This window comes from Petaurus breviceps, unplaced genomic scaffold, assembly GCF_028583685.1.
Source record: "Petaurus breviceps papuanus isolate PSGF00001 unplaced genomic scaffold, PetGlider_PUasm1.0 90410, whole genome shotgun sequence".
Classification (NCBI taxonomy): Eukaryota; Metazoa; Chordata; class Mammalia; order Diprotodontia; family Petauridae; genus Petaurus; species Petaurus breviceps.
In genome coordinates, this window is record NW_027187242.1 from 99,033 (window position 1) to 119,032 (window position 20,000).

Sequence of the window (20,000 nt, forward strand, 5' to 3'; positions counted from 1 at the left end):
TCTCTGTCTCTCTCCCTCTCCCTCTTTCTCTCTCTCCCTCTCCTCCCTCCTCTCTCTTTCTCTCTGTCTCTCCTCTCCTCTCTCTCACGCACACACACACTCTGCCTTCGTGGCCTTTGGGGTCCCTTTCGGCCCTATCTCTGCCATTCCTGCTCCCCAAGATGGACAGCTACCTTCAGAGTAAACTTCCTCTCCTAGGGCCTACACTACCTTCCTTCTCCTGCTGCCCCGACCCAGAATCACCTAGATACAGAAGGACACTGTGCCGCTTTCTGCCTATTCCTCTGAGGAGGTCAAGAACTGAAGCTCTCACTGTGCTCAGGCTGCCCCATCATTCTCTGTCCCTTCCCCACAGCCTTTGTTCAGTGTGTGCCAAGTGGACCAAGCCCCCAGAGGAGGAGGAAGAGATTCCCAGGTTACACATAAATGGGGAGACAGGCCATCCAAACACACCTGGGGGAACAGTTGGGAGCAGTGTCCTAATGGTCATTAAAGGAGCGGAAGCAGGCCTGGGGGGCCTCAAGACCAGCGAATGGGCTGGGGGAAGAGGGAGGGCAAAGCTCTGGTTCAGTCCTCCATCTCTGCTGCCTCCAGGGGGGACCCTTCCCTGGCCTCAGTTTCCCCATCTGTCAGAGGCAGGGGAAGGCAGATGTGAGGACCTCTAGGGTTCCTCCTGACTGCTGGAGGGGCCCCTGCTCCAGGAGGTAGAGGGAGCCCATGGCTTTCCATACAGCAACCAGGCTAGCCATCAGACTCAGAAACAGCTGGGTGAGAGCAGGGAGCAGTGTGGAGGAGAGGCAGGGGCTTTTGTCTTCCCTTCTCTCCCATTCCTGGCATACAGGAGGTGGGGAGAGGGGATTTGTTCTGGTGGAATTTCCCCAGAATCTACAGCATAAATGGCAAGGTTCCTGAACACGTCCTCCAGAGGGCAGACGCTGGGGACACATGTCAAGGGAGTCTGGGAACAGGTTCCACCAAGCTCTACCAGATCCTCTGGGTTCCTGAAATCGAATCCAAACTATCTCCCTCCGGCCTCAACCTCAACACACACAGAAAGCATCTGCCCCATCCAGGCCAGGCAGGGCAGCACCATGCCCTGGAGGCACTCTGCAGGGGCACCAGGGCAACCTGTGTTTGCCATCTTCCCAACTGAAGGTGCCACCTCAGACTGGAGTCCACACTTGGCATTTCTTGGGTTGATTTACTCAAAGGATGCCTATACCTAGCCCACATCATTGGGGAGAAAAAGATGTGTCTGGTCACAGAGCTGGGTGGCACCCCCTGGGGGTAGCCTGGATGAGAGAGACAACAGCCAGGTCTGTTGGCCAGGGAGGGTCCCTCCTGCCCCTCCAAAGCCCAAGGCACTAGGCTTGAGCTCTGCTAGGCCTGGTGGGGTGGGGGGATGGAAGGCAGGAGACCCTCCACTTCTGTTGGACTGCCCAGGGCCAGGATGGCTGAAACAAGGCCCTCTTTGTCTCCCCTTCCTCATCCTCAGAGAAAGGAGACAGAAGAATGCCCAGGAAATGAGCCTCGAAGATGGCCAGAGGACTTCATGGGCAAAGCTGAGTTACATCCTGGTTTGGGCTCAGGTTAGGGGGCTGAGCAGGGAAGAGGAGAAGAGGGGGAGGAGGAGGGCAGGGCACCCAGGATGGGAGGGGATCAGAGGAGACAAAGTAAAGGGGGAGGGGCTGAGGGTGACTGGCAGCAGGATTAGGGGAGCCCTGAGAGGAAATGGGGATAGACTGGGTGCTCCCAAAGAGCAGAAAGGGGCTGGGGGCTGCCCTTTCTCTTTGCCTCCTGCCCCCTTCAGCCCACAGGCCAAGTAGGCTGGAGCAAGGCTCAGGATACTGAGGCTGGGGGCTGGGGGACTGCCCCTGGTAGAGGGGCCCTGGGAAGGAGGGTCACTCTGCCCAGTGGGGTTCCCAGGCTATGTGGGGCCCAGTGTGTGCCCACACTGGGGCTGCTTTCAGGGACTCATTCACTGCCCTGCTCCCCCAGTCTCTCATTCATTTGAAAGCCCAGCTCTGAAGGCCTTCCCAGACAGCTTTAACTCATCTCAAGGAAATTCAAGCCCCAGACCCCGGGATTGAGGGGCTCCAGTCTGTGAGTATACTGAGGAAGGCCCTGGGGAGTTGTGGGTTCATCTTCTGCCCCTTCTCCCAAAGGTCTCCTGGACACCTGCAGAGGAAATGGGACTCCTCCCAGGGACAAATGACCAGCAAACAGGTCCAGGGAGAGAGGATGGTCCCTGGCCCACAGTACCTGGTACCTGCTTTCTCCTCCATGTTAGTTTGTATCAAGAGAACTGGCTGGGGTCTAAGCTGGGCCTCCCCTACCCCAGCTACTCAGGGAAAGGTGCCCCGCCCCCTGCTCCTGGCCCTCACCCTGTGGCAGCCCCCCCAAGAGCTCCTGGCCCCTACCCTAACAGCTCCTGGAAGCCCCCCCAACAAAGGCTCCTGGCCCTCACCCTGTGGCAGCTCCCCCAAGGGCTCCTGGAAGCCCCCCAAGGGCTCCTGGCCCTCACCCTGTGGCAGCCCCCCCAAGGGTTCCTGGAAGCCCCCCCACACCCCCGTGGCAGCTCCCCCCCTACCCTGGGCTCCTGGCCCTCACTGCCTGACTACACTAGAGGGAGACCAGAGGCTGTTCTCTGTCCCCCCGCTTGGGAACCCCCCCCCCCCACACTGCCTGTCATTCTTGTTGATGTCCAGGCAAAGGGGGGATGTGGTTCTAATCAGCCTTCTGCTCTTTATCTTTCAATCAACTGTTCCCGGTGTCGGAATAAACAGGATGTTTGGAGGCCCCGGTGAGTGTGGCCAGCCTTCCCCAGCTGTGCAAGAAGGCTGTTCTGGGAATGCCATTGAGTCTGGGGGCCAGGGGGGCTTGAGGTGAGGAGGGGCTGACTCTCCCTTGGGGACTGTCCCCTGTTCCAGCAATGACATGGTCTGGATATATTCACAGAGGCAGAAAGAGATCTGCAAAGAGGGCCAGAGACTCCAGTTTGCTGATGCTTGTAGCCTTGGCAACAGGTGCTGCTTCCCCCTGCCTGGTCTAGAATTGCCCTGCCCTGGGACCACCCAGTCAGCCCCCTGGGCACTGTGTGGTACTCTAGGCCTTGAGGAGGTGAGGTGGGCAGAGGAAAGTGTGGAAGGCTTAGATCGAATGCCTGAAGGGCTCTTTGTATGAGAGAGGGAAAATCCAGGACCCTGAGAGGGAAAGAGAGGGCAGAGGCAGGAATTGCCAGTAGAAATGCCCTCTCCCCACCCACAGTGCTACCTCAGCATCCTCTCTCCTCCCGGTTTACATCCTTCCTTTGTCCTCTCTGGGAGCTGGCCTGTTCATTCTTTGTCTCCCTGGCCACAGGGCCACCTGGGGAACAAGCTTGCTCTCTGCTCCTGGACCATTTGCTGTCCTGGTATGAGCACAGGGGAGTGGGTTCCTGCACACTTAGTGTCCAGTCACCCTTATCCTGCCTGGCTCAACAGGTTGGCCAGAGGTAAAGGGGGGAGCCCCATCTGGGAGCCCTGTAGCACTAGGAAAAGCCCAGAGGAGATGGCCAAGCACAGGCCCCTTCCCCATGTCTTCAGGACCCCCAGCTCCGGGCCTGAGACTGCCTGATGCCTCCTGACAGATACATTTGCCTCAACCAGGACAAGTCTCATGAAGATAGCCATCCTGGCCCCTCCCCAGCCTGGCAATGACTTCTTTTTGGCCCACAGGGTTCTCCCACCAAGGGCTTAGACCTGTCTTGCTTTTGACATCTTCCTGAAAATGTTTCTAGCCTGCTTCAACCAAAGAACTGCCACAAAGGCCAGGGACAGGGTTGGGGAGCAGAGAACTCAGGGGCTGTTGTTTTACAAAGTAAGCCCTGAGTCCTAGAGCCAGGGGCACTCAGAGGCCGGAGGGACTGGGGGGCTCGATGCCCAAGCCTCTGTCCTCATGGTGGCCTCCGACCTTCTTCATGAATGCCCAATGAGGGGATGAGGAGACATTGTCCCTGGCCTCAGCGAGCTCCCCATCCAGCCAGGGGAGAAAACAGAATTAAACAGAGTGAGGGGTACAGTGTGTGGGGGACGAACAGAGGGAGGAAGGAACATGGCTTCTTTTTCCATCTGGGGGGGGGTGTCCCATGGAGAGAGGGGTCCTTCTCCCGTCCTGGGTCTGCTAGAGCAGGTCTTGATGGCATTCCCATCCCACAGAACTCCCTGAGCCCAGAGATGATGAGGTGTGAGATTCCTTTCTCTGCTGTGAATTGGAGGCCCCATCCTCCCAAGGACCCTGAAGCATTTCCTTCCGAAGGTACAATTGAAATCTTTCAGGTTGTGCTTTCTGTCCTTTAGGGGACTTTAAAACCACAGGGTAAGATGTGCCCCGACCCAGGCCAACTTCCTCCCCCCTCCTTCCCCCAGCAGAGCTGGGAACCTCCGAGAGAGCTTGGGGGAGAAGAGAGCTGCTCCCCAGCCCTGCTCCACTGGCTGGGGCTCAGTTTCTCCTCCTGGAAAGTGGGGCCAATTGAGTGCTGAACCATACTCTCTGACTACCCCCAGAGCTGTGGGCCTGGAGGGGACCTCAGTGCAACCCAGCTCAGTAAGATGTGAAATCCAACCCAACGTCTCCATCTCCGTGGGAAGACCCGAGGAGCCTAGGCCCTAAAGACTCACCCCTGGCCCTGGGGAATGTTCTTTGGGAGGGGGGAGCAGGAAACGTAGGAGGGAGTGGGCTGTAGCCCAGAGCAGCAGCCAGGGAGAAGTGGACCCAAGATGGGGACCTGGGCCGGAGGAGCCCCCGATTCACAGTGGCAGCAAGAGCAGGGGGTCAGTCTCGACTTCCAAGACATGGGGAGAGGGGGAGGGAGCCACGGCAGAGGGGAGACGGGGCTCCTTGTGCGGCTGCTCTTTCTGACACTGCTGTGACGAACACGATTCTGGCCAAAGTCCTCTAAAGCACCACACTCAAGTCCCTGCTTCTCCTGCCTCTTTACCTTCTCTGGGAAGTGTCCCCAGGCAGGAGGTGGGTCTCCAGCACCTGGCCAGACCCCAAGGGCCTGGGGTTCTGCTACGGGCTGCTGCCCACCCTGCCTCCAAGGGAGCCAGGGAACCTCCCATAGGAGGGAAAACTGGTTTTAATAAACAAATCTTCCAACGTCCACACTCGGGCCTTCAAGCTCCTTCTTCTGACTTGGGGGCTTTAAGGAGGTCAACAATAGGCTGCCTTGTCACAATAGGCTTGTGTGTGAATCTGCGCTTTTCATTCATTCAAACATAAAGAGTCCGTTTGATTCATGGTCATGGGGAACAAGACGAATGTGGGCGAGTGGAATCCACAAATCAGCCCCAAACCTCACTCTTAAGCCACATTTCAATTGGGAGCCTTTTGTGTGAGCCCCGTTAATGGGCTGCCACGGAGGAGGGGACCCAGCTCACCCTCGGAAGGCACCCCTGATGTGGCCAAAAAGGGGAGAAAGTCACTGCTGGGCCATGGTTGAAACGTCTTTTCTATGTGAGGGAGGTGGTGCGCTGTTGGGTTCACCCATGTCCTGACTGGGTGTCAGGAGGCCTGGGTTCTAAGCCCAGCTGAAGTGTCCATGGGCTTCAGAGCCCGGGGCAAGTGGGAGAAAGGTCCCTTCTCCTGGCTTGCCCATGGCGGTGCTGGGATGTAGGACTGGATAATGTCTGTGAAACCCTCCCCGCTCCGCGGTGGAATAGCATTAAAATGTCTTCAGATTCCCTGGCGACTCCAGGAGCCAGCAGGCAGCTCCAGGCCGTGGGCGGTTTTGCCAAATGGGCACTCCAGAGGCTGTCCAATCTCATTTAAATGAAAATGTGGGTCTGCTTGGCAAGAAGAAAAGGAGAGGAAAACGGGGAAGAAAAGGAAGTCTTCCCGGTGCTCACCTTCTCTCAGGAGGGGGATTGGAAAGGCAGCTGGCAGGGAGGGGTCTCCTTGCCAAAAGAGTTTAGCCTCTGGCTTCCAGGGCAAAGCGGCTTGGGAAGAAGAGGAAAATGGAAGTCACTGGGAAAGAGCAGAGACTGAGGGCATCAGAAACAATCACAAAGGCAGGGAGGGACGGGAAGCCTGGGAAGGATTTGCTGGAGTCTTCCACATCAGTCTACAGGGGATGCCCGAGTACCTGGGAGTCCCTGTCACAGGCCCACTGAGGCAAGCATGAGCTGTCCCAGAAAAGGGCTGGTGTGCTGCTCATGCTCAAGGGTCTCACAGAGAGGCCTGGAGCACAGCCTGGACAGGCTGAATACTCCAGGCAGATCCAGACCTGGGGCAGGACCACCTGACTTCCCCAGTCTGGGAGGGTCTGGGCTCACTCAGTGGGGGCCCCCAACCCATGGGGACCAGCAGAGAACAATGAAAGTCCACCCACAGACACCAAAATAGGGAGGTAGAGATGAAGCTCGAGGGCCCTTCAGAGAAGGGATTAGCTTTCTGAGCTTGGCCCCAGAGGGCAGAGCAGCAGAGACAGCAGCAGTTAGGGGAGGCAGGTCGGGGCTTGATGTCAACAATGAGAGCTGTCCCAGCATAGAAGGGCTGCCTCTGGAGGCGGAGGGGGGTGGGGGACCCTTGTTCAGGGATGGGCCCTGAGCTCCCTTCCAGCTCTGGGATTTGGGGGGGGGGTGGCATTCACAGCCTGGCAGAAAGGGGGAAGAACCCTGGTCTCTGACCTACTCCCTGCTCTTTCCATTAGTCTCGGGTTCAAAAGCAGGAAGGCAGCAGAAAAGGGTAACAGCCTTGGGAGGTTCCTGCTGGTGCTGCTTTGACCCAGAAAGGCAGAGAAAGGCAAGACTGGAAGCCAGTTCGGGCGGCTTCTGCCTTCACCACATCAATGACCAAAGCTCTGTTAACAACTTGGGAGTAGTGCCATCATCCTGCCCCCCCCCCCACCTCGTCCCACTGCCAGGGTCCCGGCCATGACTCAGTCCCCTCTGATATGGGACCAGGATGATGATGTGACCCAAAGGAGCTGCTGTGTCCTCAGAAACCCCTCGTGAGACACCCCAACTCTGGGTGCGAGGAGAAAGGCCAGAGCGGGCTGGCACAAGCCGGGTCAGACGGGGAAGCCCGGCAGTCCCACCATGCCCCGGGGCAGGCCAGGGCCCCTGGACTGAGGAGGAAGAGGCCGCTGGCAGCCCTGCTTTCCTTGGTCACTGGGGCACACACCCCGGTGACGCGCAGTCTTTCAATGCCAAACTACCAAAGAGTAGCGTCAAAGGCAGAAGAGCCCAGCTCCCCTCACTCACAACAGTGGCTCCTGAAAAAGGGGGAGGAGGCAGAAGCCCTGGTCCCCAGGTCACAGGTCTGGGTGCTTCCCTGGCCTCCCTCACTTTACCAAGCTGCCTGCCACGAAGACAACAAATAAGCTGGTGCTTATTTACAAAGAAGCCCCACACTGCCAGCCTGGACTGGAGTCCTTGCTCAGAAGGGACCCCCTCCCCCTTCCAGGGGCTGCCCAGCACCGGCCCACGGTCTGAGCCTGGGACTCAACTGGACACAACTATCAACAAAGCTCCCAGGGCCCCTTCCTGGCCCGGCCCCTCAGGCTGCTATGGGACCCTGGTCACAATTCGGTGGGCAACACTGTCCCAGATGGTCCATTCAGCTCTAAGTACTGTGACTGGCCAGGCCCACCCTCCCCCCTCCTACGGCCAGTCCCTGTCCCAGCCTCAGTCCTCCATTGCCCCTCCACACCCCTCTGGCTTCCTCCCTGCTTCCTTGGCAGGGCTGGCTAAATTCGGCTTCTCCACCTTCAAGTCCTTCTAATTAATTAATTCTAATTAATTAGTGTAGGCCTCTCCAGGCCATCCCGTAGTCCCTTCCCTGGCTGGACTTGGCCCTCTGGTGGTATCCTGTACCATCCCTGCCCAGCCCTGGGCAGGGCACCCCAGTCTCTTCCTCGCCGGGGGTCTCTTCAGGTGGAAAGACCCATCTTTGCGAAATCTCCTTGGCATCCCGAGGCCCAGTGGGGCCAGGGGGCCAGCAAGCAGAGCACAAGGGTCTGGGAGCTCTCTGTAGGAAGGAAGGGGGAGCAATGGCCCACCTAGCCCAAGCATGTTGCGGCTGCCACCACTGCTGAGCCTGAGACCACCAGCTTACACGAGGAAAAAAATGGAAAACAAGGAGGCCGTTTTCCTTTTCCATTAAGCAAAAACTTTAATTCTGCCTCTTTCAAGTGTTCCTCGCGCGGGCCCTCCAGAACGGTCTGGGCAGCCCCATCACAGGCCGAACCAGTCAGGGACGCCTCCGCGCCGGGGCTCGCCTTTCTGCCGCTGTCTTTCATCCTCCATAAACTGATTTTGGATATCATCAACGGAGCCGGCTTCGGGGCTGCGATCTTTCTCAGGAAACAGATCTGGGAACTGGAAGGTCTGCCCGTGAGCCTAGGGTGAAACAAGGAATATTCCCAGCCCAAAAAGGCCGAGGCTGGCCCGCGGGGGGGGGCGGGGGCGCCCCCCATCAGCGCGGCCAGAACCTGGGGCTCAGTCACCCGGAGGGCAGCAAAGAGGATGAGATGATTAACGGCCCCCTCCCCGGCTGCTGCGAGTGATGGACAGGCCAGCCGCGGCAGCGGAGCGTGTCCGGGGCCTCGGCCTCCCCTTTCATCTAGCAGCAGGAAACCATCACTCTGGGACAATGATCTTTTCACTGACATTATCTCTTCCCGGAGCCGCATTTGTCCTGCTTGTGGCCTCATTAATGATGTCCATTCCCTGGAGGGGGGAGCGGGGAGCTCTCCAGACCCCGAGTCCCGGCTCAGGGCTCGGCAAAGACCAGCCGAGAAATACGGCCGGCCATGCGGCTCTATAAATCAGGAACGGCTTTGCAAATTAACTGGTCTTAGGGCTCTCACTAGAACTCTCAGGATAGATCAGTAGCAACAAAGGCCCGAGCCCGGAGCCCGGGGGCTCCCCACGTCCTCGGCCGGATTAGGAGCGATTCTGGGGCGGAGGGGGAGGCAGCCGTCCCGGGGCATGGGGACCCCAATCGTAAAGCTGGTACTCCAGTAATATTACTGAGATTAAATATTAAATTGCACGACTGTTTCCTATTTCAAAAATATCACTGATTTAATAAATAATATTCCAGTAAAATTACTGATATTAAACACCGAACTTCTCTGACATTTAAGATAGGTCAAGGGACACAAAGAAAGACCATGTGTGTCTGGAACGGTTTAATAAGGAAAACGAGGCGAGGGCCGGCGTTTTGCGCAGTTTGGGTTTGGGCTGTCGGCCAGCCGGGGACACCCTGAGAACTGAAGGTTGATAAATTCTGATCATATGGACGGGGGTGTCAGAGCCGGGAGTGATGAAAAGCAGGGCCGGCACGCTTGGTAGCTGGCTTTCTGGAGGATTATCTTACACATTTCAAAACTTTTTTTTTTCTTTTTTAAAATACCAAAGGGCAATAGTTTACATGCAGGGCTGACTGCCCAGAACAGGGGGATTTATGGAGGATCTATGGGGGTGATTCGCCGGTTTTCTAAAGGGGAGGGGGATGCAAAATGACACTTTAAAATGTAAATACAAAGTTTGTCATTTATAATAGTTCAGAAAAGCCAGGAAAGGTTCGGGTTGAATCCGGGGCTCGCATCCTACTGGACACAAAGGCCACGAGGAAATTTAGGGTTCCTTGGGGAACTCTTCTCCTATCTAGAGAATTTAACCTTTCACTTAAAGAAAGAAAAGAAAGAAACCCCAGGTCGTTCCGAGAGAAAGGAAAAGCTGACCAGTGGAAAAGAACGAGAGGGAAAAAACCCGACCCAACCCAACCCCCCAAGCCGCAGGACAAAGGGAAGGGGAAAGTGCCCCCAGCCCAGGGTTTTCAGGGACTGTGTGCTTCCTTAACCCCTTCTCTGCCAGCGGGCCGAACTGCTCAGGCAGTCAAGGCACTTGGGGAGGGACATTTGGGTAACCGAGGCATTAGGGCAAAGGTAGCGTTGGCGGCTTGGACGCCCACGATAGAGAATAGGGCCCTAACCCGGTCTTTGTTTCCCAGGGCCCCTCCACATGCTTCACAATAAAAGGCCAAGCAAAGGATCAAAAGGAACAGCCACCAAAATGAAGGCGGCTGTGCCTCGAACGTTCCCATCACCCGAGCTCCCCCTGCCCAGCCCATTTCCAGGCTGGCCCAGTCCGGCAGGAGACAGCCCCCTCCCCCAGGCCGGGGTTGGCCGTTACAAATTAGGATCAAGGAACCCTCCAGAGCTGTGCCATTAGACACACACACACACACACACACACACTCGGTTCCCCTGCTAAGTCTCAGGAAAACCGAGAGCCCAAGGCAGCTGCTGTCACGGGATCTCCATGGCACAGTTCAATTTTCACGACTGGGGGGTGGGGGGACAGAGGGGCTCAGATGACTCAAAGGCCTCCCCCAAAGGGGCCCCTAGACAGCGGCCTTTTGGTGGAGGGGCTTTCTCTGGCCCTGGGCTGGGCCGCCACACACCCATGGCTCCCAGCCCAAACACATATGTGGGATCCCTGGGCAGGAGAAAGAAGGCAGTTGTTGTCTGGAGGGAGGCGAGCCTAAGCCCAGCTCCCCACAAAGGCGCCCCAAGCCCACGCCAGCCCGGGCCAGTCCAAGAGCACTACTGCCATCTGGCGGCAGGGACAGGACCCCGCAGCTCACGACAGCCCGCACTGGCCGGGCCAAGGGGAATCAGCCCGGTGCCCGGCCCTAGACCGCTGCCCAAAGGCTCTCTGGAGGAGAGAGAGCAGCCTTCAAGGCCCAAGTATGGCCAGGCAGGAACGGGGCTTCAAAGCTCTGGTCTGCCTCATACCCAACCCCCCCATGCTGCAGTCCCCAGAGCAGCTCCTCCAAGGGGACGCCCGGGGTACTAACAAGACCCCATTTCCTTCTGATGGTCGAGCAGTTCCGGCTATCTGCTGGCCAAGGGAAGGCACCAGGAGCTGCAGAGACAAGGAAGACCCAGACCCTGGCCTGGGGAGCTAAAGCCAAGGTCACCCACCCTTACTCCATGTAAACTCAGGACTGGGAGAGGAGACAGAGAGCCTGGGCGGGGCACCAGGGACATCCCAAGGGAAGCCACATGGCCAGGATTTCGACAGATCTGGGAAAGGCCCCATTTCTGTGTGGAGGAAGCAGCAAAGGTCAGAGTCACACAGAGGCCCCCACACCACCCTGGGCCAGACCTTCCAGATGGACCCTGGGGCCAGCCTTTGAGGGGGGATGACTGACCCAAGGAGTTGATGCAGGGAAGTCCCCTTTGTCCAGGAGTCCTGGGCCAGGCTTACTGACAGTGCGCAGAGATGACCTGTGTCAGACACCCCTGAAAGCTGCCAGCCAGCTGCCCTCCCCAGGCATTAAGCTCACTCACATGCACACAAGTGACGGCAGCTGTGCCCTGGAGGTTTCTGAAGCTCCCTTTATCCAGTCCCCAGCCCTTGGGGTCCAGGCCTGCCTGCTCACGCCCTGCCTTCACCCAGAGCTCTTAGAGGCTGGGAGTCCCCCTCTCTCTGGGCCCTCCTTGGATGCTCACTCAGGGCCAAGCCCCGGGTGCCTGTGCTGGACTCACCAGCTGGACATAAGCGACCTTGTAATCGGGCTGCTTGATGCGCACATTCCTGTGGTCCCTCTTCTTGTTGGAACCTGTTGGAACAGAGACCTTCCTTTGCTCCCGACTCCTGATTTTGGGTCCCACTATGGCAGAAATCAGCAGTCAGCCCAGGCCCAGGAGCCATGGGTACTCGCCCAGCCCGCGCCCCCATTCACCTCCTCACTGACCAACTGCAGGCTAAGGGTTCAATGTGCCACGAGCGCCCCTGCCTGTGCCCCAAAGGCTGCCCACTTCTGGGGCTCCTCCGAGCAAGTTCTGAGCCCGGGGGCACGTGGCAGGGGGATGGAGAAGACCCCAGCAGCTAGGGCCACGGGGCTCCGCACAAAGGCAGGGAAGCAGAGCGCGCCGAGCTCGCAGGCTGCCTCTTCTGGTCCTGAAGCGCCATCACCTGGTCACTAGCGGGGAGAGCCACAGAGAACAAAAGAGGGAAAGCAGGCGGCCAGAGAGCTCACCGTGCTGGATCCTGGTTCTCACCGCAGCCACCGGCACGTCATAGACCTTCTGCAGATAATTCTTGAGGTCGACTCTGGTCATTCTGCATCCCAGACAAGAGGGGACAGAAAAGGCACCTTGAAACAAAGGGCCAAGCAGGGATCCCCGGTCCTGAGCCCCGCCTGCCCTGACCAGGGCAGCTCACCACTGTGGCCCGGCACCAGCAGTGCAGGCCAGGGGCCCATCCCCGAGCCCTTCCCTCCTATGGCACCAAATCCAGCTTGCTAGGTCAGCCCGGCCCGACCTGGGGAGGCCCAGGGGCAGACCCCCCAGAACCCATCCATCCTGGCTGCCCAGGGCCCTGCTCAGGCAAGAGCCCAGCCCAGAGAACCATCCCTTGGGGATTTCTGGTCTCAGTTGTGATTTGGTCCTCCTGAGGCCAAGGGGCTGAGGGAAGGGGCCTGGGGTGAGCTCCCACCCTGCAGTTTCCCAGCTCCTGAACATTCAGGGCCTGCCCAGCGAGGGGACAACAAGGACCATCCCCAGCAGAGGCCTTCAAGGCTCCCACATCCCCACCCCAGAACCTTCCCCTAGGCTGCTCTGGACATTTCCACAGCCAGGGGATGTGGCAGCCAGGCTCCCAGCTGCTGAGAAGACTTACTCCATTGGGATTCGGAACTGCACTGTGTCCTCGGGCTGCGCAGTCCCCGGCCTCACCAGCTGGATGAAGAAGTTGGTCCTGAAGATGCGCAGCTGGGGGTTTCCTGCCTGGTACAGGGGGTACCTGCCAGAAAGACCCCAGGGGGTTAGCACTTCAGGCAGGCTCCCCCAGGGCTCCCCACCCAAGCTCCCTGACCAGCCACCCTCTGTTAGGCACACGCTGCACACAAGGCACTATAGGCATGATTCACTGGGAGGGGGCGGTGGCACCCTAGCTTCTCTGTGGCTTTGTTTCCCTTTTGGAGAGTGTGTGGAGCCTCAGGCTGACCTCGACAGCCGGCCCAGCTCCAACACCATGGGGTGGGCCCACTGCTACCCTTCTCCCGCTGACCACTTGGGCCCAGCCTGGGCAGGCAGGCTAAGCAGGAGAGAGACCTCTGCCGGCCACTCCAAGAGGCAAAGGCGCGGGCCGGACTCTGCTCAGCTAAGGCCCTCCAGTGGCCATTCACGTCTGTGCAGGAAGGTGGTCAGCAGCCTCCCATGTTCCCCCTGGTGGCCAACTGCCACGGTGCATGACGGCCAGCTCAGGGCATGGGCCCCTTGTGACCACCCCACGGGGGACACTCTGCGGCCTGTGCCTGCGTACCATCGCACTGGCATTTGTCAGCAATGAGTCTGCCCATCTTGGGCCTCCACAGCCCCAAAGCAAACGGCCAAACGGCTCTGGGTAACGCCAAGGAATCCAGAGACAAGCTGACCCAGGACCCAGAGGCACCTGGCTGGCCGCAGCCCAAAGGGGCCCAGGCTGCTTTGGGCACGAAGGAAGGGGAGCCCAGGGCTCCTTGCAGTAGCTGAGGCCAGCCTCCCTGGGGAGGAAGAAGAAAGGCGGCCTAGCCCGTGAGCAGGGCTGGTGACTGGGGCTGAGGAGAGGAAGGGGGCGGGGGTCTGGAACAGGGCAGAAGCTCTGAAGCGGGCGCTGCACCTCATTTCTGCTCTAGAAAACGTTGGGGCTGAGTGCCAGCCGGGACCAGCCCCCTGGGCCCACAATGCCCCCGTGCCCTTCTCCAGACCATCTTTAGATACATAAACTACACAGGACCATAAAGGAGACACAGAACACGAACCCCTTAAAAACGAGTTCCTGGGGCCCAAGCACAGACTGGGGCTCTCGGACAATGTGCCAGTGAGTGACCAAGTCCTCAGGGTAACGACCTGCCATCACTTCTATGATGACATCTGGGACAAGGACTGGCGTCCAAGGTTCCGCTCCCTTGGGGCTCCAGGACCTGTGGCCAGACTGGCCACTGAAGCCTTCCCTAGGCGCCACATCCCCATGGGATTGAGGGCGGCCCCAGCTGACCCATCCGCCTGGACCCCAGGGCTTAGCCCCGGGCCTGGCACAGAGAGAGACTAGAGATGACAGACAGATAGAGATGGGTGGAGAGATAAGGACAGGTAGACAAACAGACACAGAGATGGGGGCTTAGATACATAGATTAGCAGGTAGATATAGACAGCCAAGTCAGTGGATGGCCAGGGAGATGGATGGATGGACAGATGGATGTACAGAAAGATGGACATATGAACAGACAGATGGACAGGCAGGCGGGCAGACAGGAACCAGGTCAGTAGATGGCCAGGGAGGTGGATTTCTGGGGCACACCCTAAACCACGAAAGCACCAGACCCCTGGCCTGGGATGGGGTGCCCTTCAGAGAGCCCACTGGGCAGGGTCCTGGGAATATCACTGAAGGGGCTCTAAGTGGAAAACAGAAGGGAAGAAAGCACCATGTGGGCTGGGGTCTGCCCAGACCCACCCGCCCGAGGAAGGTGGGTTTGGGCATCTGGGGCCTGATCAATGAGAAGGACGGAACCCAAGGCTGGGGGACGGTTCAGGAGCCCCCAAGAGAATGACCAGAAGAGTCCAAAATGGGCAAAGAGGCTGCAAACGACAGGTTGCCCAGATGGACAAGATGAGCAGCTGGACAGCAGAGGCTCCTCGCACAGCCTGGGGGCCCAACACGTCCAGGGAGAGAGGAGGGCGCCACAGCCTTTGGAGTCTGGGAAGGACAACGGCCAACAAGGGCGGTCAGGTGGGTGCTGTCAGGAGTCCACACCAGCTGTGTTTAGAGGGGATGAGAGGGCTGGAGATGCAGCTGTGGCTGGGAGCCCAAGGCCAGGGGCAGTTGGATATCAGCCAGCCTACGCAGGGCTGATAAGGGCAGTGCTGGGATCTGAACCCAGGACCAGCCCCCAGGTTAAGACTTCTTTTCATAGCCCTTGCTGGACACTGGATGGTAACTCTCTGTGGCCAGAGCCATTGACCAAGAAAGACCATGGAATTGGGGGCCATCTGCCATTTTACTGATGGAGAAGCTGAGGCTTAGGGCCACGTGACACACCTGAGACCTAAAAGGTGGTATCAGAGGCAGGATTTGAACCCAGGACCCCCAAACCTGGAGCCGGGGCAGGCTGACTCAGGGCAAACCTCTCAACAGGGACAACTGTCTCTGAGCAGAAGGGAGGGAAATGCTGGGGGTTGAGGATTCTTGGCTGGGAACAAGGTGACCCCTGGGGTATCTGCAAGTTCTGAGGAGCAGTGCTGGGATCTGAGATAAGAGGAATGAAGCGGCTACTTCTGGGATGTGGCTGTGGCATGAATGAGTGAGTGAACAAATGAATGAGTGAATGAATTAATGAACAAGCGAGTCAATGCATGAGTAAGTGAACAAATGAGTGAATGAATTAGTGAATAAATGGTGAATGATGCATAAGCAAATACATGAGTGGATGAACAAACTAACATGAGTGAGTGAATGAATATATTAGTGAACAAATTAGTTGTTGAATGAATGAGTGAATAAACACATGACCGAATGAACAAATGAAATGAGTGATTTCACAAATGATTCATGAATGAGTGAATGAATGCATGAGGGAATAAATGAGTGAGTGAATAACGGATGCACAAATGAGGACAATGACTGAATGTGGGAACAAATGAGTGAACGAATGAATGCATGAGTGAATGAATGAATGTGTGATTGAGTGAAGGACCAAAGAGTGAACTGTGAAAAAATGAGTGAATGAGTGAATGAATGCAACAAGGAAGGAGGGAGCACGCAGGCGCAGCAGGGGGCCCTCCCTCCCAGGGGTGCAGGGACTGCATGCCTCCGGGAGTCCTGGCTCTGGCCCCTCCGGGCACTCAGCCCAAGCCCCGCCCCTCAAGCCCCGCCCCGCCAGCTGGGGGCGCGGCTGCCCTCCGGGTGGGCGGAGTCATGGGCGGGGCCTGTGGGACCGGGGTCGGGGTGGGAGGGGGAGGAGGACGGGGAGGGCTCCCCGGGTGGGAGGCCCAGGCGAGGCAAAGGCGCGGGTCACGTGGGGGAGGCTGGGGGCCTGCCCCGCTCCCGAGGCCGCGGTCACGTGGGCGAGCCGGGCCTCAGTTTCCCCCCCTCTCCGCCTCGTACTCACAGGACATTGCGGGCCATGACGCGCGTTCGCTCTGACAGCGGCTCCCGGAACTTCCTGTCGGCGGCGGAAGGAGGGCAGAACGAGACGAAGCCTGGCTGCCGCGCCTGCGCCCAGGCCGTTGCCTGCATCGCCCTCTGGCGGCCAGTGGCCGCGCCGCCCGTGCCTCGGCCGGCTCCTGCCTTTCTCTTTCTTGCTCCGCACCTTTGTCTCTGTTGCCCTCCCCCGAGTGGTCCGTTTCCGCCCCTGGGTCCCAGGCCCCTGAGCCCTCCGCCTAGGAGGAGGGGATTCCCTGGGGCTTTATCCTGTCCTGACCCAGTCCGGTGGAGAAGAGGGTGGAGGGTAAAGTTGGGGGGGGGGGGGGCGTGAGGCAGCATGAGTGCGCGATCTGGTCACAGGATGGTCAGAGGGCTCTGGGAGAGCTTCCTGGAGGCAGGAGACAGATACATCATTCCAGGCGGAGAGAAGAGCGGCAGGAACAAAGGGGGAAACTGAGGCAGGCGGTCAGAAAAGGACCCGGGACAGCCAGATCTCCCTCTGAGCCTCGGTTTTCTTGCCTGTGAAATGGGCGGAGTGGTCCTCGACCTTCTGACTGCCCCTTGCTACTGCGAAAAGGGAGGCTGCCTGGCAGGCGAAGGGTGCCCCACCTCAGCAGAGCGCCCGGTCCTCCTGGCGCTTCTCGGTGTGTCCTAGCCCTGTGCCTGGATCGCACACAGTGGCTAAGAGACGTCCTGGGGCCGAGCAGAAGCTGTGGCACGCGGCCACACCCCATCTAGGCAGGCCGGCCAAAGCAGGCGGGTGACCAGCGGGGCTCACGGGGGGTGTTCGCCCCACCCTGGGAAGCCTCCCCTCGGCGCACAGGGCGGATGAGGACATGGCAGGGCTTGGGCTCACGAGGCGGACGCCAAGCCGCTGTCCGCACTGTTGCCCTATCCCTGGACTCTGATGGCTCGGGAAGAGAGACTGAGGCAGTTCTGCCTCCCCCACATCCAGCCGATGCCCAAGACTCCCCAAGTCCTCTTAGAGGGCCAACAACCTCCATAGGTCTGGGCTGCCCTTCCTGGGAGGCTCCTCTCATAATTGGGGGGGGGAGGTCCTCGATTGGACCCAGAGAAGTTCCTCACACATGCTGGAAGGCCCTCATCTCTTCCTCTTCCACCCTCTGCCCCATTCCCAACAAAGGGAGAAGGGTGAACGGCAGGGGGACCTGGGGAGTGGTCCCAGCACACCGCCCACCTTCCATCTCAGCCCCACATGCCACCACCAGGCCAGATTTCTTATTTCCGCCCGCACCAGAGCTGTGCCTGCTGACTCATGCTGAGAATTCCCCCCTTAGGCTTCCAGGATCCAGAGCTGGTAGGGGCTTGGGCAGGAGCTTGAGGCAGGAGGCTGACATTGCCAGAGGACTCACTGGCCCTTGCATTGAGGGTCAGATGGGATGTTTTCCGAGCAGTCTCAGTCATGCCCACTAGGTGGCGTGGAGGGCAGGGGCCTGCACTGATAGAGAACTGAAGGGAGTGGGATCACCCCTTGCCTTTCCTCCTGCAGCCCCCTCCTCCCTTCAAAGGGAACCCCTATTGAACCATGGGGAACATCACCCCAAGTAACAATCTTGAACTCTGCAGCCCTCAGAGTCCCCATCCTGGAGCTGGCTCTTGCTCCCTGGCCTCCCTTTCCCTCTTGGCTGGATGAGTTCAGTCTTATGCCCACACCCTGGGCAACCCTCAGACAAGATAAGAAGAGCCCACCTCAGGCAGTCTCCCCTACCCCCCCCCCCACACACACCAGAGAACTCAGAAGAGAAGGGAGTCATTTGAGCTTTATTTACAAGCCCCACAAAGAGGAGCCCGGAAGTCCCCGGAAGGGGCACCTGGCAGAGCTGGTAGGGCTGGGAGAAGATGAGGGTCTGAGGACCAGGGGGACGTTGTGTCTGCTTGGCTGCTCCATGAGGTGCCTCCTTTCCCTCTTTGGGGAATCTCCTGGAACCTTTGTGAGAAGAGAGCAGTGGGGAGCCAGACTGGAGGGTGGGGTGAAGGCAGAATAAGTGGGAGCCAGTGGGAATGGCAGCATCAGAAGAAGGGGCAGCTCGCAGGGGGAAGCTCAATCTCTGCTCTGGAGGTGTGCTCTTGGCTTTACTTCCAGCGCCCACCAACCTTGCCCTTGGCACCAGCCTTCTTGCTGCTACAGGTGGAGGAGAAACCAAGTCAGCGTGGGGGTCTTGGGAAGGGGGCCAGGCAGGGAAATGGGGTTGCCCACAGCACCAGTCTGGGGAGAGTCCAGACTCCTCAGGGTTCTTAACCACTCATCTCTGACCACTTCATTTTCTATTGCCAAGATTCACTCGCAATCCCCCAGACTTGGTCCAGTCTCAACCTTGAGTCTCTGTCCCTGGTGCTGAGCCCTCTCCTCCCTTTAGGAGGCTCCAAGGGTAACTTGGAATTGCCTTTGCCCAAGCCAGAGGCCCCAGAAAAGCTCCTCACCCACATCGGAAGGCCCAAGTCTCTTCCCTCTCCCAGCCCATGCCCCAAAAGTGACCGGCCTGGGGAGAGTGGGAGGGAGGCATGACCCATCCTCCCACCTCCAGTCACGGCCCCCATACCAAGCAGTCTCTACTTACCTGCACCCAGGCCAGACCTGGTCAGGGGTAAGTTTGTCCCTTGCCAAGCAGGTTAGTCTGATGTTAGGTGGTCTGAGGAGGAGGGGGCTGGGAAACAGAGGAGGGGCCAGGCAATGCCCCCCATGCTCCCTGCTGTTCCTGCCTTCCTTCCTCAAAGGCACACAGCTCCTACCTCGGTTCACAGCATTTAGGAGACTTGTTGCATAGAATTTTAGTCCTGAGGGGACCCTTCAAAGATCACCAAGTCCAATACCCAGATTTTACACATGGGTAAACTGAGGTCCAGAGAAAGAGTATTGGTCTAAGGTCCCTAGGATTCCTAACCATGTCCTCTGAGTCCTGCAATTCTCCCACTGCCAAGGGAGGCTCTGCTGCAGGAGCGTGAAGGCAGCTCTCCCTCCCCCAGGAGAGCAGAGGAGTCAAACCCTTCTCTCCTGGCATCCAGGGAGACAGGCAGACTCTGTCCTCCAGCAGATGGTGAGACTTCTGCCTACAGGTAGCCTAGATGGAGGCCTGCTGGGCAGGGGCAAAAGCTAGGGAGAGTCTAGGTCAGCCCTCCATGTTCTGATTTCTCAGTGAGGGTTGGCAAAGCCCAGTCTCTGCATGCCCTGGATTCAGAGCAGTTGTCTCCCCAAGTGGCCTCATTGCTTGCCTCAGGAGGAGCTGCTGATACCAACACATGGTAACACATACACACCGAGGAACACCAACACACTGGTCACACCTTGTCAGCCAGTCGGCTCACTCCCAGAGTGGTCTATGCCGACCCCTGACCTTCTACATCAGAGACAAGGGCTCAATCACCCCTTGGGCAGAAGTTTTGGACCTTCCTTGTTTCCACCCTGCCCCATGAGCAGGAACCTGAGAAATGGGATTGAAGGCCATGGTGGGGTAGGGAGAGCCTGGCTGGTTTCAGCCTGCATTGGTTTGAAATGGAAGGCTGGGCATCAGCTTTAGATGAGAGATGAGTATGCCAAAGGGCATCTTCCCGACAATCCTTATTGGAGCTTTCTAGTGCTCTCTGCTCCCTCTGTGGGGAGGAAAGGGGAGGGTTTCTTATGCCCATTTCACAGAGGGAGATACTGAGGCCTCAAAAAAGCAGGAAACTTGCCCAAGGTCCACACAGCAAGCTGCTAGCAGAGCCATTCCTAGATTACACTGCTGGTTACTGTTGAAAAAGCTTGGGGACCAAGGCTGGACAAGAGGCCAAAGATTCTGGGGAGACTCAGTGTAGGTGGTC

At 58.4% G+C, this 20,000-nt stretch overlaps 2 protein-coding genes across 3 annotated transcripts in view; both read right to left on the reverse strand.

The window, feature by feature from the left end:
- Positions 1-8,128: 8,128 nt before the first annotated feature.
- Positions 8,129-16,303, reverse strand: MRPL23 (mitochondrial ribosomal protein L23). Of its 2 annotated transcripts, none has more exons than XM_069108622.1 (5): positions 16,147-16,303; positions 12,678-12,800; positions 12,037-12,119; positions 11,543-11,616; positions 8,129-8,360 (listed from the first exon to the last, which is right to left on the reverse strand). In XM_069108622.1, the coding sequence occupies exons 1-5, from the start codon at positions 16,272-16,274 to the stop codon at positions 8,217-8,219; spliced, it is 552 nt and encodes a 183-aa protein (XP_068964723.1). In that variant the 5' UTR covers positions 16,275-16,303; the 3' UTR covers positions 8,129-8,216. The 2 variants fall into 2 exon arrangements, with proteins under 2 accessions (XP_068964723.1, XP_068964722.1); XM_069108621.1 differs by having other exon boundaries at positions 8,129-8,381; positions 16,147-16,302.
- A 1,641-nt stretch (positions 16,304-17,944) lies between these two features.
- TNNT3 (troponin T3, fast skeletal type) overlaps positions 17,945-20,000 on the reverse strand; it is a 29,674-nt gene continuing 27,618 nt past the window's right edge. The window contains exon 12 of the mRNA XM_069108619.1: positions 17,945-18,324. Coding sequence (XP_068964720.1) covers positions 18,276-18,324 — 49 coding nt within the window. The 3' untranslated portion in view covers positions 17,945-18,275. The remainder of the gene's footprint in view (positions 18,325-20,000) is intronic.